The 13,800-nt window shown below is 36.2% G+C and overlaps 1 protein-coding gene across 10 annotated transcripts in view; it reads left to right on the top strand.

The window, feature by feature from the left end:
• HUWE1 (HECT, UBA and WWE domain containing E3 ubiquitin protein ligase 1) overlaps window positions 1–13,800 on the top strand; it is a 162,700-nt gene that overhangs the window by 88,982 nt on the left and 59,918 nt on the right. For 9 of the 10 annotated variants that reach the window (XM_028092893.2, XM_088028778.1, XM_028092891.2 and 6 more), the window contains 5 exons: window positions 1,476–1,533; window positions 2,548–2,724; window positions 5,824–6,069; window positions 7,459–7,592; window positions 8,368–8,462. In XM_028092893.2, the coding sequence (XP_027948694.1) occupies window positions 1,476–1,533; window positions 2,548–2,724; window positions 5,824–6,069; window positions 7,459–7,592; window positions 8,368–8,462 (710 nt within the window). The remainder of the gene's footprint in view (window positions 1–1,475; window positions 1,534–2,547; window positions 2,725–5,823; window positions 6,070–7,458; window positions 7,593–8,367; window positions 8,463–13,800) is intronic. The other variant, XM_088028775.1, reaches the window with a different exon arrangement.

The following is a 13,800-nucleotide window of genomic DNA, read 5'->3' as shown; positions in this document are numbered from 1 at the left end:
AAGATGAGGATAATGAAAAAAGTGGTTATTGAACAAATTTGTTCCTAGATTTGGATTAAGAAACTGTTGGTTTGTTTTCTCTCTTGTTCTCCCTAACTTCTGTCTAGCAAATGAAGGAAGTACCTTGGTCCCATTTCATGATACTACTTTGGCTCTTTGCCATTATCTTTGGTTTCTACAGAGGGACAAGTATTTAATTTGGGCTAGAGCCACACCTGCACTCCTTAGCTGTAGAGATGGATTTCTGGGTTTTCCCAGGAGGTGCAATGAAGCTGGGGTAGATGATTGACGTAAGTAGCAGGGAATGCTGCAGTGGTTCTGAGAAGAAACTTTACGGTCAAGGAAATATTGCAGTCTTGCCATGGAATCATTCCACTCCTGGCTTATAGGTCCTGCCTTTGTACAGAGTTCTTCCCTAAATTCTTCATTGAGTGTGTTCACAATATCCTTGCCAAACCCTAGCTCTGGATATTTCATCACTGAAGCCATTTATGATGCCTCTCCACTAGGTCTAGTCTCCATTTTGCTGTCAGTGCCCTCATGCCTGGCAAATATTTACATCTTATCTTGCTCAGAGACAAGGACTGTTAACTTCTTGTGAATTCTGTTGCTTTCTCTCTCCTCCTACTTCTCCCTTTTATTTCTGCCCCTTCCCCCCAAATGTCTTCAAGGGCCTATATCCAGAATGCTCCTTATTAGACTCAAGTTTTGTTCCTTCCTAGGGTTTATCTTGAGGTAGATTTTGTTTCATTTTAATATATTTTGTGGGTTTTCTTTCCTGTTTATTTCTTGAAAAAGCCAAGATTGGGCTAAGTGCTACCTTTTGGCATTACTACAGCCTTCTCATCTGCAGTGTAGCATTCAAGTATCTGAAGCAAAAGACCTGATCAGTTTTTGGATAGTTCAGGGACTGTTGTGATACAAGTATTAATTATTAGGAAAGGAGGCCTTGGGTGTTGGCTTCATCTTTGATTAACTTTGTTCTGAATGGTTTGTCAATCTTAAGCATGGAATTTTGAACAAAATTAAATTCCATTTCCTGCTCTCTATTATAACTTTAAACTTGAAGCAAGAACATGGTAAGATGTTTATTGTATTTGTTTCTTTGTCTAGCTCTTGTTTTCAAGCAAGTGTTTCAATAGTCTCTTAATCAAACTGACTTATTTTTTAGTATTTTCATATTGATGAATTCCTCCTATGATAAGTTGCCTAAGATAGGAGTTTCTTTTGAGATATGTGTAAATGCGGAGCTTGTGAAGGCTTGGTTTTTCCTTTTGTGCTCTTAACCTATCAGGCTAGGAAAGCTAATTTCAGAATTGATTTCAGCTCTTTTTTTTTTCCTGTGCTGTTCTAAAGACTAGAAGTCTGACTTAGAGAAAGGACCTAGAATTTCATGCTATTTCCCTTTCCTCACTTTGTTCTCTTGCACTGGTGTTGTGAATTTGTGTGTAACTCACTCTTTTCTCCCTTAACAGGGTCGTTGGTACAGAGGAACGTATTCCTATTCCCCTCATGGATTACATCCTTAATGTGGTAAGATTGATGGTAGGGCAAACTGAGTAAAGGTGTGTGTTTTTCTGGAAAATGTGTGGGATTACCAAATAGTCTAGTGATTTCCACGTTTATGTTCATTGGGGCCCTTAAAGTGTGGATCAATGGGGAAAGATGCGCAAACCTTGTTCTATGAGACTGGTTTGCCAAAATTGGACAATACTCTTCCCTTTTTTTTTTAGATACTCCCAATTTTCTGTTCATTGTTATTATTCACCATTGGAATCCAAACATAAGAGTGGGCTTTGTTAGGACAATCCAGTATTATGTTCTTTGAATGTGTCCAACATGTATTTTTTCCCATTACTTGCTATTTTTCCCATTAACTTCTCTTTTATATTAAAAAAAATAGTAATATGGCTATTTCTTTTAACTTCCCATGTCTTTCACAAGAGAAAAGGGAAGAGTTTGACTTTTCCCAGAATTGTTTCTCTATAAGGGGAAGCCCACTTAGCAATTGTTCTAGCCCACTAAGCACGCCCAAGACTTCCAGAGGTGGTTTCTCTTGTGCTTGTGTGTTTCTTGCCCACATTTTACTTTCTTCCCTTAAAAAAATGCTTTGTTTGGTCCAAATCACTCTTCTAGAGTTCTGGTTTTCATTTGCCTTATGAACACATTGAAGGAAAGTATCCATATTTGCTTACAAGGGAGAGGCAACACACGATCATGCAAGAAGCAAATTAAGAGATCAGATCTGATTTTGCCACTAATTCATGGGTGTGGCCCTGAACAAGTCATTTATCCTCTCTATGCTCTCAAATTATGTGACTTCAGATGTGACCAAAAAAGTAGATTGGAAAGAATTATTCATGTGTGGTGTTTTTGTTTTTATGTTCAGGGTTCATATCATAACTCTGTCCCTATTTACTTGAGGTTTTGGTATTCTAGAAAATACTGATTTCATGACTACAGGGCTACCCCTGTCTTTATTCCAAGCTGGCCTTTTAGTTCCAGGTGTCAGGCTCTGACTTTTTTTTTTTAATTTTCATTACCTAGATGAAATTTGTGGAATCTATTCTGAGCAACAATACAACAGATGACCACTGCCAGGAATTTGTGAATCAGAAAGGACTCTTGCCTTTGGTTACCATTTTGGGTCTTCCCAATCTGCCCATTGACTTTCCCACATCTGCGGCTTGTCAGGCTGTTGCAGGTGTCTGCAAATCCATATTGGTAAGAGCTTCTGGCCAAATATTTTCATTTCTTTTTAGAAATCAGTTTTGCAATACTTCTGTATATATGTTTTCACTGTGGTCTCCCTTTACTTTCAACTAAAAAATAATGAAATTTGTGGTTATGTACTACAAGTGAATCAGGTAACTAATAAATAGTGTGTCGCATTATTTCTCATTGAAAAATTGAAGTGTTCATTGTTCCTAGGTTTGGTATATAGTTAAAACATTTGAGTTTTATTAGAAGGGATAGTAGATGAAGAATGTTTTGGAACTGGGTTTATTTTATTGTGTCATCCTCTCATGGATGCTTTTTAACACAATCTGGTATTGTTTAGTCATATAGCTTTTTTCCTTTTTCAGGCTTGATAGTCATGCATTTTAAGCATAATTGACCTACTAGTTTATTTTATCAAAAAATTTTTATCAAAAAATTAAGTGCTTTATTTAAATAGTGGTAAAATGCAGATCAAATGATGTTTACCTTTTTAACCATTTTTAAGTGTATAGTTCAGTAGTCCTAAGTACATTCACATTGTTGCACAACCAATCTCCAGAAGTTTTTCATCTTGCAAAACTGAAATTCTGTACTCATTAAACAACTCTACATTCCTCTCCCTCCCAGCCCCCGGTAAGCATTGTTCTGCTTTCTGTCTCTCTGAATTTGACTGTTCCAGGTAGCTCATATAAATGTAATTCATAAGGTATTTGTCTTTCTTTGATTGGCTTATTTTGCTTAGCATAATGTCTTCAAGATTCACCCATGTTGTAGCATATGTCAGAATTTCCTTCCTTTTTATGACTCTTCTTGTATGTACAAGCCACATTTTGTTTATCCATTCATTCATTGATAGACCATGGGGTTGCTTCCACCTCTTGGTTATTTTGAGTAGTGCTGCTATGAACGCAGGTGTGCAAATACTTTTTCAACACTACTTTGTGTGTATGTGTGTGTAAGAGCACTTAAGGATCTACTGTCAGCAGATTTCAAGTATACAATATAGTATTAACTATAGACACCAAGCTATATATTAGATCCCCACAACTTACTCATAACTAAAAGTTTGCCCTTTGACCAACATCTCCACATTTCCCCCCAGCCCCTGGCAACCATCATTCTCTCTAGTTTTATGAATTTGACTTCTTTCGATTCCATGTAAAAGTATGAGCATACCCAAGACTCCTTTCAGTTCTTTTAGTTGTATACTCAGAAGTAGAATTGCTGGATTATATGGTAGCTCTGTTTTTTGTTTTTTGTTTTTTGTTTTTTCAAGGAACCACCATACTGTTTTCCATAGCAGCTCCATCATTTCACATCATTCCAACCAGCAGTGCGCTAAGGGTTCCAATTTCTGCATCTTCACCAACACTTATTTTCTTTTTCTTTTCTTTTTTTTTGTTGATAGTAGCCAACCTAATAGGTGTGAAGAGAGATCACATGGTTTCGATTTGCATCTTCTGATGATTAATGATGTTGAGCATCTTTTTATGTGCTTACTGGCTATTTGTGTATCTTTGGAGAGATGTCTATTCAAGTCCTTTGCCTGTTTTTTAGTGGGGTTGGTTTTTTGTTGTTGAGTTGTAGGAGTTCTTTATGTTCTGCATATTAATTCCTTATCAGATAAATGATTTGCAAATATTTTCTCCTGTTCTGTGGTTTGCCTTTACTTCTGTTAATAGTGCCCTTTGATGAACAAAAGGTTTTAATTCTGATGAAGTCCATTTTATCTTTTTTTACTGCTGTTGCTGTGCTCTTGGTGTCAAATCCAAGAAATCATTGCTAAATCCAATGTCATACAGCTTTTACCCTGTGGCTTCTTCTACGTGTTTTTAGAGCTTTAGTTCTTACGTTAGGTTTTTGTTCTATTTGGAGTAATTTTTTTAGATGGTGTAAGGTAAAGTCCCCCTTCGTTCTTTGGCATGTGGATATCCAGTTTTCCCAACACCATTTGTTGAAAAGACTGTTCTTTCCCTGTTGCACCTATGTCTTGGCACCCTTGCCAAAAATATTTTGACCATAGATGCAAGTCTTTGTTTTGGGGTTTTATTATATTCTATTGGTGTTAATGTCTGTCTTTATGCCAGTACCACATTTTTTTTTTTATTACTGTAGCTTTGTAATAAGCTTGGAAATCAGGAAGTGTGAGACCTCCAACTTTGTTCTTTTTCAAGATAGTTATACCTATTTGGGGTCCCTTGAGATTCTTTTACAAATTTTAAGACAGATCTTTCTATTTCTTCCCCCCCCCCCCAAGCCATTGATAATTTTATAGGGATTGCATTAAATCTGTGACGCTCCTTCATTAGGGCTGGATTGTGCAGTGATAAGTAATTTCTGCTAAAAATCAGTAATCCAGTTGCGTTTGGACTTGAAAAGTCCGTAATTGTGACATACCTGTATTTAATGTTTTATTTTGCTTTACTCTTTGCAATATTAAGTGCTGTTTATGAGAGAGTAAAAGAGGCTCTGCTTCATCGTTATCCTGCCTCTAAGATACTGTGTGAGAATGGATAGATTTATTTAAAGCCTCAGGAAAGGCACATAATTTCTCCTATCTTTGAAAGGCAAGTGATAGTATTTTACTGTGATTTTTCTGCAGACTCAAAAAGCAATTATAAAGGCCATGTCCTATAATCCTTGAGTTGTCTTATAAAAAAGGAAATTGCCTACCTGATGCCTATTCTAGAATCATCTCTTTTTATTTTAGGAAGAAAAAAACAGTTTTAATACTGGTTCACTTCCATGCTTTGGAACCTTGCCCAATATTGCTCCCTGTTGAGTAAAATTTACAATTAATCTTATAGTATGGAGTCCTTGCTATAATAGTATTTCAGTTTGGCCATCACAGGCTTTTAAATGATTGACTTACCACATTTGAAAGCCTCTCACTTGAGAGAAGTAAAGTGTTGCTCTAAAAGGAGGCATTGGGGTATGTCCTACCTGCATTCATATTTTGGCTCTACCATTTACCAGATGGGATCACCATGGCCAGGTTCGAAATTTGTGACACTTGTCTTCTACTTCTTCCATTGTAACTATTAAAGACATGTCTATGAAGTTCATTGTACATTAATGTTTTAATTATTATTCTTGTTTCAGACACTGTCACATGAACCCAAAGTCCTTCAGGAGGGTCTCCTTCAGTTGGACTCCATCCTTTCATCCTTGGAGCCCTTACACCGCCCAATTGAATCCCCTGGAGGTTCAGTGTTGTTGCGAGAACTGGCTTGTGCTGGCAATGTTGCTGATGCTACCCTCTCAGCTCAGGCCACACCTCTACTGCATGCACTCACTGCTGCCCATGCCTACATCATGATGTTTGTTCATACTTGCAGAGTTGGACAGGTAAGAACTGGGGGTGAACAAGTTAGTTTAAAGCTGGCAAAATACATAGGGCACATACTGGGCATCTTAACTATGCTTATTAGAAGCAGTTCTACCTGGGCTAGCTGCTAAAAGAACAGATTTTTCTTTTGGTGGGGGATGCAGGTTTATGCTTCAAGATGCTGTCTGGTATTGAATGGAGCACTGGGTGTTATATGCAAACAATGAATCATGGAACACTACGTCACAAAAAAAAAAGATGCTATCTAGTTTCATTTTCCCTTAGTATTTTTTTTCATTAGAATTTGGGTGACCACATAATTTGTTTTGTGAGTTAGACTTTCTTGAGAGTGAAAGTTGAGTTGGAAACCTTGTTGAGTGCTACCTCAGGAATTTGATCACTGCACATGTTTTATTAGGTTAATGTAAATAATAGGCATTAATAGGAATACCTGGGTGGCTCAGTCGGTTAAGCGTCTGCCTTCGGCTCAAATCATGATCTCAGGGTCCTGGGATCGAGCCCCACATCAGACTCTCAGCTCAGTGGGGAGTCTGCTTCTCCCTCTCACTCTCCCTCTGTTCTCGCTCTCTCTCTCAAACAAATAAAATCTTTTTTTAAAAAATAACAGGCATTAATAGATCTGTAGCAGCCACATAGGCCAACTGGGATATATAGTCACCTTTTTTAGTGGGCAAGCTTCAGTTGGGTGCTCATCTGGCCTTATTACTTGCTAATCTTTGTACAAATGCATGTGGGCCTGATAATGGGATGGCAGGAAGGAAATTCGACCATAGTACATTTAAGTCAATGGTCATTAACAGAGATGAGTAAAGATGACCTAAATATCAAACCCTATGCCTGCAATTCATGTGAGGTTCCTTTTGTGGTTCCAGAAAGATGGGGGGGGCGGTTGTGTGTGTGCTCACAGTTTTACAACTTTTAGTCCTCAAGTAATCAATTCTAAAGATTAATGATGTAATGTTTTAGCACCCTTGTTTTATGCTGTTGAGCCAGGAGTATATTCTTTGTATCAAATCAAATGAAAAGCACGGAAATAAACTATTTAGAAAATAATACAATTACATAACATTGGTTTGGGATTTATTTTCATGACTTTTTATTAAATGAAATAAAATGAAGATGAAATGTTCACTTCAAGGAATTAGATAAATCTAAATATTTATTGAAGTTAAGAAATAAGAGGGAAATAGCACGTCCTGCACCACCTAACAAAATTACAAGGCTGTCAATGAATCTGCAAAACCGTTTCTTTAAAAAGAGTTGCCTATGACCATTGCCTTTTGCTTTACAAAAAGCAATGAGAAGAAAATGAGAAGGGATGTTAGATATAGACTGTAAATGTTGCAGAGGGCATCCCAAAGATCAGCTTCTGTTTACTTTGATTGCAGAGTGAAATTCGTTCCATCTCCGTAAACCAGTGGGGTTCTCAGTTGGGTCTGAGTGTTCTGAGCAAGCTGAGCCAGTTATATTGTTCCCTGGTGTGGGAAAGCACTGTTCTTCTCTCCCTGTGTACCCCAAACAGGTAAGGGAATGGTCATCTCTTTATCATCTCTATTGTCTTTCTTAATAGAGAACTAAGTTCAGTGATCCTGGAGGATTGCTTTGGTCAAGAACGGAAGGCTATTACTAAAGAGTTCAGAGGGTTCCTTGTCTGTCTTAATCTATTCAGGCTATCACAAAATATCACAGACTGGATCCTTATAAACAGAAATTTATTGCTAATAGTTCTGGAAGTCTGAGACTATGGTGCTAGCTAGCATGGCTGGGTGAGGGACCTTTTCTGGGTTGCAGATTTTTCATTGTATCCTCACATAGTGGAAGGGACTAGGAATGTTTCTGGAGCATCTTTTATGAAACAGTAGTCCCATTCATGAAGGTTCTACCCTCAAGATTTAAGCACTTCCCAAAGGCCTTACCTACTAGTACTATCACATTGGTCATTAGGATTTCAACAAACGAATTTTGAGGGGACACAAACTTTCACTCCACAGTATTGTCCTTCCCATTTACCAGCCTAAGGACATGCTTACAGTGTTTGTTATCTTCTGCATCTTTGATCTTATGTCCTAATTATTCTGTGTCAGCGTGATAGGTGTTTAAAATTTGTTAGCCAAATCTAAAGTTGAGTTGGAAATCTTGTTGAGTGCTACCTCAGGAATTTGATCATTACACATGTTTTATTAGGTTTACTTCCCTGTTATAGGAGGGATATTGTCAGCCAAGCAGATTAGGGACCAAGCACAACTTAAGAAATGAGCTATCAGGGTTCTTTTTACTCATGGTTTGTCTTGTTGCAGCCTACCATCTGGGTGTGAATTTGGCCAGGCAGACATGCAGAAACTGGTTCCAAAGGATGAGAAGGCAGGTACGACCCAGGGCGGAAAAAGATCAGGTAACTCCAAGAAACTAAAATCTTAGTCATTAATTCTCTTAAGTTTTATCTCTATGTCTTTATAGGTCTGTTGTGAATATTAAGTTAGCTCTATTGTCTTTAGTCCTCAATTTTTTTCCTTTCATTTTTATTTTAAAATTATTTTCACTTTCTCTATAAAATGTATATACACAATGGTAAAAGTTACAAGTTGTAGTAGAAAGAATCACATTTGTACCACAAATAAACAATATTTTGGAACTATATGCCTAGTCTTTCTCCCTAGGGATACATTTTATTAGCATAGTTGTGATTATCTATCTTAGAGATAATATTTTATGGATCTCTTTTTACTTAACATTAAGTGCCATGTAAAGGGTCTGTGAATTAACCATTCCCTATTAAGTTTTCTAACATACTATTTTGAAATATGAGTATCTTTTTATATAGTTTTATGCAAATGGAAAATTAATTCCTAGAAATTACTGTATTGAAGGCTATGGCGGGACTCTTAATTTTTGTATGCTTATTTTTCAGAAGTTTAATTTTACTGTTAAAAATGGCAAATGATTGTTTTAAGTGGCTGTGGAACACTTTAGAACCACACTGTTCAATATGGTAGCCACTAGCCACGTGTTGACTGTTGAACACTTGTAATGTGGCCAGTATAACTAAAAAGTTGGATTTTTTTCCTTTTGCTCTCCCTCCCTCCTCCTTCCTTCCTTTTCTGTCTTCCCACTTGCTCTTTTTTTTTTTCTTTATTTCCTTTTGTAAGGGGGAGGGTTTATTGGGTTGATTTGTGTGTGTCTCCCCACCACACACAAAAAATACTGTGTTGAAGCACTAACTCCCTCCCAGCACCTCAAAATGTGACTTTATTTGGAAATAGGGTTGTTAAAGATGTAGTTAAGATGGGGTGATAGATTGGATGGAAAAAACTGAATTCTTAATTTTTATATAACTAGTGTTATTCTGTACAGTTAGAAGGCTTTTAAGTATGTTTAGAACAACTTTGGTATGTGAATGTATTTTTCTTTCAGCTAAATTGTATGAAATAAATGTAGGTCAGTTATTTTTATGAAAATTTAATGTCTGGGACACCTGGATGGCTCAGTCGTTAAGCTTCTGCCTTCGGCTCAGGTCATGATCCCAGGGTCCTGGGATCAAGCCCCTCATCGGGCTCCCTGCTCTGCAGGAAGCCTGCTTCTCCCTCTCCCACTCCGTCTGCTTGTGTTCCCTCTCTAGCTTCATCTCTCTCTGTCAAATAAATAAATAAAATCTTTAAAAAAAATTTAATGTCTGAATTGAGATGTACTCTAAGTATATTTTATATACATACCTGTTTTTTAAAAATCCTGAGTATAAAAATGTATACTCAATAATTTTTATATATGATTATATCTTGAAATAAAAATTGACTATATTGGGTTAAGCAGTATATTAAAAATTATCTGTTTTTACTTTTTAATGTGGCTACTAGAAAATTTAAAATTATGTGGCTCATTTATTTCTATCGGACAGTGCTATTTACTTTTTCTGATTGCATATTTAATCTATTTTTCTAAATTTTTATTTTTATTTTGAAGTTTTTTAAAATTCCAGTTAACATACAGTGTTATATTAGTTTCAGTTGTACAATAAACTGATTCAACAATTCCATACATCACCCAGTACTCATAAAGACAAGTACACTCCTTAATCCCAATTACCTATATAATATAACATATCCCTGACACCCTCCCCTGTGGTAATGATCAGTTCTGTATAATTAAGAATTTGTTTCTTGGTTTGTCACTCTCTTTTTTCCCCCGTAGCTTGTTTGTCGTTAAATTCCACATAGGAGTGAAATCATATGGTATTTGTCTTTCTCTGACTTATTTTGCTTAGCATTATGCACTCTAAGTCTATCCATGTCCTTGAAAATGGCAACATTTCATTCTTTTTTATGGTTGAATGGTATTCCATTGTATGTATAGGCCACCACTTCTTTATCCATTCATCAGTCCATATCTTGGCTATTGTAAATAATGCTGCTATAATGCATGTATCCCTTTGAATTAGTGTTTTTGTATTCTTTGGGTAAATACCTACTAGTGCAGTTGCTGGATCATAGGGTAGTTCTGTTCTTTCTGAGGAACCTCCATACTGTTCCCTATAGTTGGCTGCACCAGTTTGCATTCCCACCAGCAATGCATGAGTGTTCCTTTTTCTGCACATCCTCAACAACACCTTTTGTTTATTATTTGTTTTGATTTGCATTTCCTTTATGGTAAGTGATGATGAACGTCTTTGCTTGTATCTTTTGGCCATCTGTATATCTTCTTTGGAGAAATGTCTTCTGCCCATTTTTTAGGTGGATTATGTGTTTTTTGGGTATTGAGTTGTATGAGTTCTTTACATTTTTTGGATATTAACCCTTTATCAGATATGTCATTTGCAAATACCTTCTCCCATTCTGTAGGTTGCCTTTCAGTTTTGTTGATTGTTTCCTTCACTGTGCAAGAAACTTTTTATTTTGATGTAGTCCCAATAGTTTTTTATTTTGTTTCCCTTTCCTTAGGAGACCTATCTAAAAAAAAAGTTGCTATGGCTGATGTCATAGAGGTTACTGCCTATGTTCTGTTCTAGGATTTTTATACATTCAGGTCTCACATTTAGGTCTTCAATCCATTTTGAATTTATTTTTGTGTATGGTGTAAGAAAATGGTGCAGTTTCATTCTTCTGCATGTTGCTGTCCAGTTTTCCCATTAGCATTTATTGAAGAGACGGTCTTTTTTCCCATTGGATATTCTTTCCTTTGTTGAAGATTAATTGACCATATAGTTGTGTGTTTAATTCAGGGTTTTCTTCCCTGTTCCACTGATATATGTGTCTGGTTTTGTGCCACTGCCATACTTTTTTGATTACCGCGGTTTCATAATATAACTTGAAATCTAGAATTGTGATGCCTCCAGCTTTTTTTTTTTCTTTTTCAAGATTGCTTTCACGGTCTTTTGTGTTTCCATACAAATGTTACGATTGTTCTGGTTCTGTAAAAAAATGCTGTTGGTATTCTGATACAGATTGCATTAAATGTGTAGACTCCTTTGGGTAGTATAGACATTTCAGCGATATTTGTTCTTAAATCTGTGAGCATGGAATGTCTTTCCATTTCTTTGTGTCATCTTGAATTTCTTTCATTGGTGTTTTATAGGTTTCAGAGTACAGTTCCTGACCTCTTTGGTTAGGTTTATTCCTAGGTATGTTATTTCTGGTGTAATTGTAAATGAGATTGTTTTCTTAATTTTTCTTTCTCCTGCTTCATTATTGGTGTATAGAAATACAACAGATTTCTATACATTGATTTTGTATCCTGTGACTTCATTGATACGTACATCAGTTCCAGCATTTTTTAGTGGAGTCTATAGGGTTTTCTATATATAGTATTATGTCATCTGCAAATAGTAAAAGTTTCACCTCTTCCTTACTGATTTGGATGCCTTTTTTTTTTTTTTGTCTGATTGCTGTGGCTAGGACTTACAGTATTATGATGAATAAAAGTGGTGAGAGTGGACATCCTTGTCTTCCTCACCTTAAGGGAAATGTCCTTAGTTTTTCCCCATTAAGGATGATGTTAGCTCTGTTTTTCGTATATGGCCTTTATTATATTTAGGTATGTTCCCTCTAAGCCTACTTTGTTGAGGGTTTTTTTTTATGATTTATTTATTTTGAGAGAGCATGAGCTACAGGATGGGGCAGACGGAGAGAATCCTCAAGCAGACTCCTCCCTGAGCACGGAGCCCCATTGCAGGGCTTTATCCCAGGACCTGAAACAAAATCAAGAGTCGAGCCCTTAAACAACTGAGCCACCCAGGCGCCCCTTGAAGGTTATGATGAATGGATGTTGTACTTTGTCAAGTGCTGTTTCTTCGTTTATTAAAATGATCATATGCTCTTATCTTCTCTTATTGATGTGATACATCACATTGACTGAATTTGTGGTTGTTGAACTACCCTTGCAGCCCGGGAATAAATCCCGTTTGATCCTGGTGAATTTTTTTTTTTTAATGTATTGTTGAATCAGATTGCTAGTATTTTTATTGAGAATTTTTGCATCTCTGTTCATCAAGGATATTGGCCTGTAGTTCTCTTTTTTTAGTGGAGTCTTTGGTTTTGGAATCAGGATAATGCTGGCATTCTTCTTTAAAGAGTTCACAGGTGACATCCAGTCCTGGACTTCTGTTTGTTGGGAATTTTTTGATTATTAACTCAATTTCTTTGCTGGTTATCAGAAATTTTCTATTTCCTCCTGTTTCAGTTTTGGTAGTTGATATATTTGTAGGAATTTATCCATTTCTTCTAGGTTGTCCAGTTTGTTGACATATAATTTTTCATAACATTCTCATGATTTTTTGTATTTCTGTGGTTTTAGTTATTTCTCCTCTCTCGTATGTGATTTTATTTGAGTCTGTTTTTTTTTTTTAAACAAGTCTGACAGAGGATTAAAGAACCAGCTCATGGTATCATTGAACTGTTCTATTGTTTCTTTAGTTCTGTATCATTAATTTCTACTCTAATCTTTATTATTTCCTTCCTTCTGCTGGTTTTCGGTCTTGTTCTTTTTCTAGCTCCTTTTGGTGTAAGGTTAGGTTGTTTGAGACTTCTCTTGCTTGTTGAGGTAGGCCTGTATTGCCATGTACTTCCTTCCCTCTTAGAACTGCTTTTGCTGCATCCCAAAGATTTTGGACCATCGTGTTGTCATTTGTTCCCAATTACTTTTTTGTTTCTTCTTTGATTTCCTGGTTGACTCATTTATTGTTGAGTAGCATGTTCTTTAACCTCCATGTATTTGTGATCTTTCCAGATTTTATCTTGTGGTTGACTTCTAGTGTCATAGCATTGTGGTCTGAAAAGATATGCATGGTATGACTTCAATCTTGTTGAATTTATTCAGGCCTAGTGTTCTGGACTAATATGTGGTATGTTCTGTAGACTGTTACATATGTAATTATAAAGAATATGTATTCTATTTTGTTTTAGGATGGAATGTTCAGGATATATCTATTAAATCCATCTGGCTTCAGTGTGCGATTTCAAAGCCATTATTGTTGATTTTCTGTTTAGATGATCTGTTGATGTAAGTGGGGTGTTAAAGTCCCCTACTATTATTGTATTACTGTTGATCAGTTCCTTTATGTTTGTTATTATCTGTGTATTTGGGTGCTCTTACGAGGGTACATAAATATTTACAATTGTTTCTTGTTGGATTGTCCTCTTTATTACTATATAGTGTCTTTCTTTGTCTCATTACAGTCTTTGTTTTAAAGTCTATTTTGCCCAATATAAGTATTGCTACTCCGGCTTTCTTTTGACAACCAT

Source organism: Eumetopias jubatus, unplaced genomic scaffold, assembly GCF_037043125.1.
Source record: "Eumetopias jubatus isolate StellerSeaLion01/CBP00866 unplaced genomic scaffold, mEumJub1_p1.0 scaffold_11, whole genome shotgun sequence".
Taxonomy (NCBI): domain Eukaryota; kingdom Metazoa; phylum Chordata; class Mammalia; order Carnivora; family Otariidae; genus Eumetopias; species Eumetopias jubatus.
The sequence above is the reverse complement of the archived record's forward strand: the minus strand, read 5'-3'. Positions and strand labels throughout refer to the sequence as shown.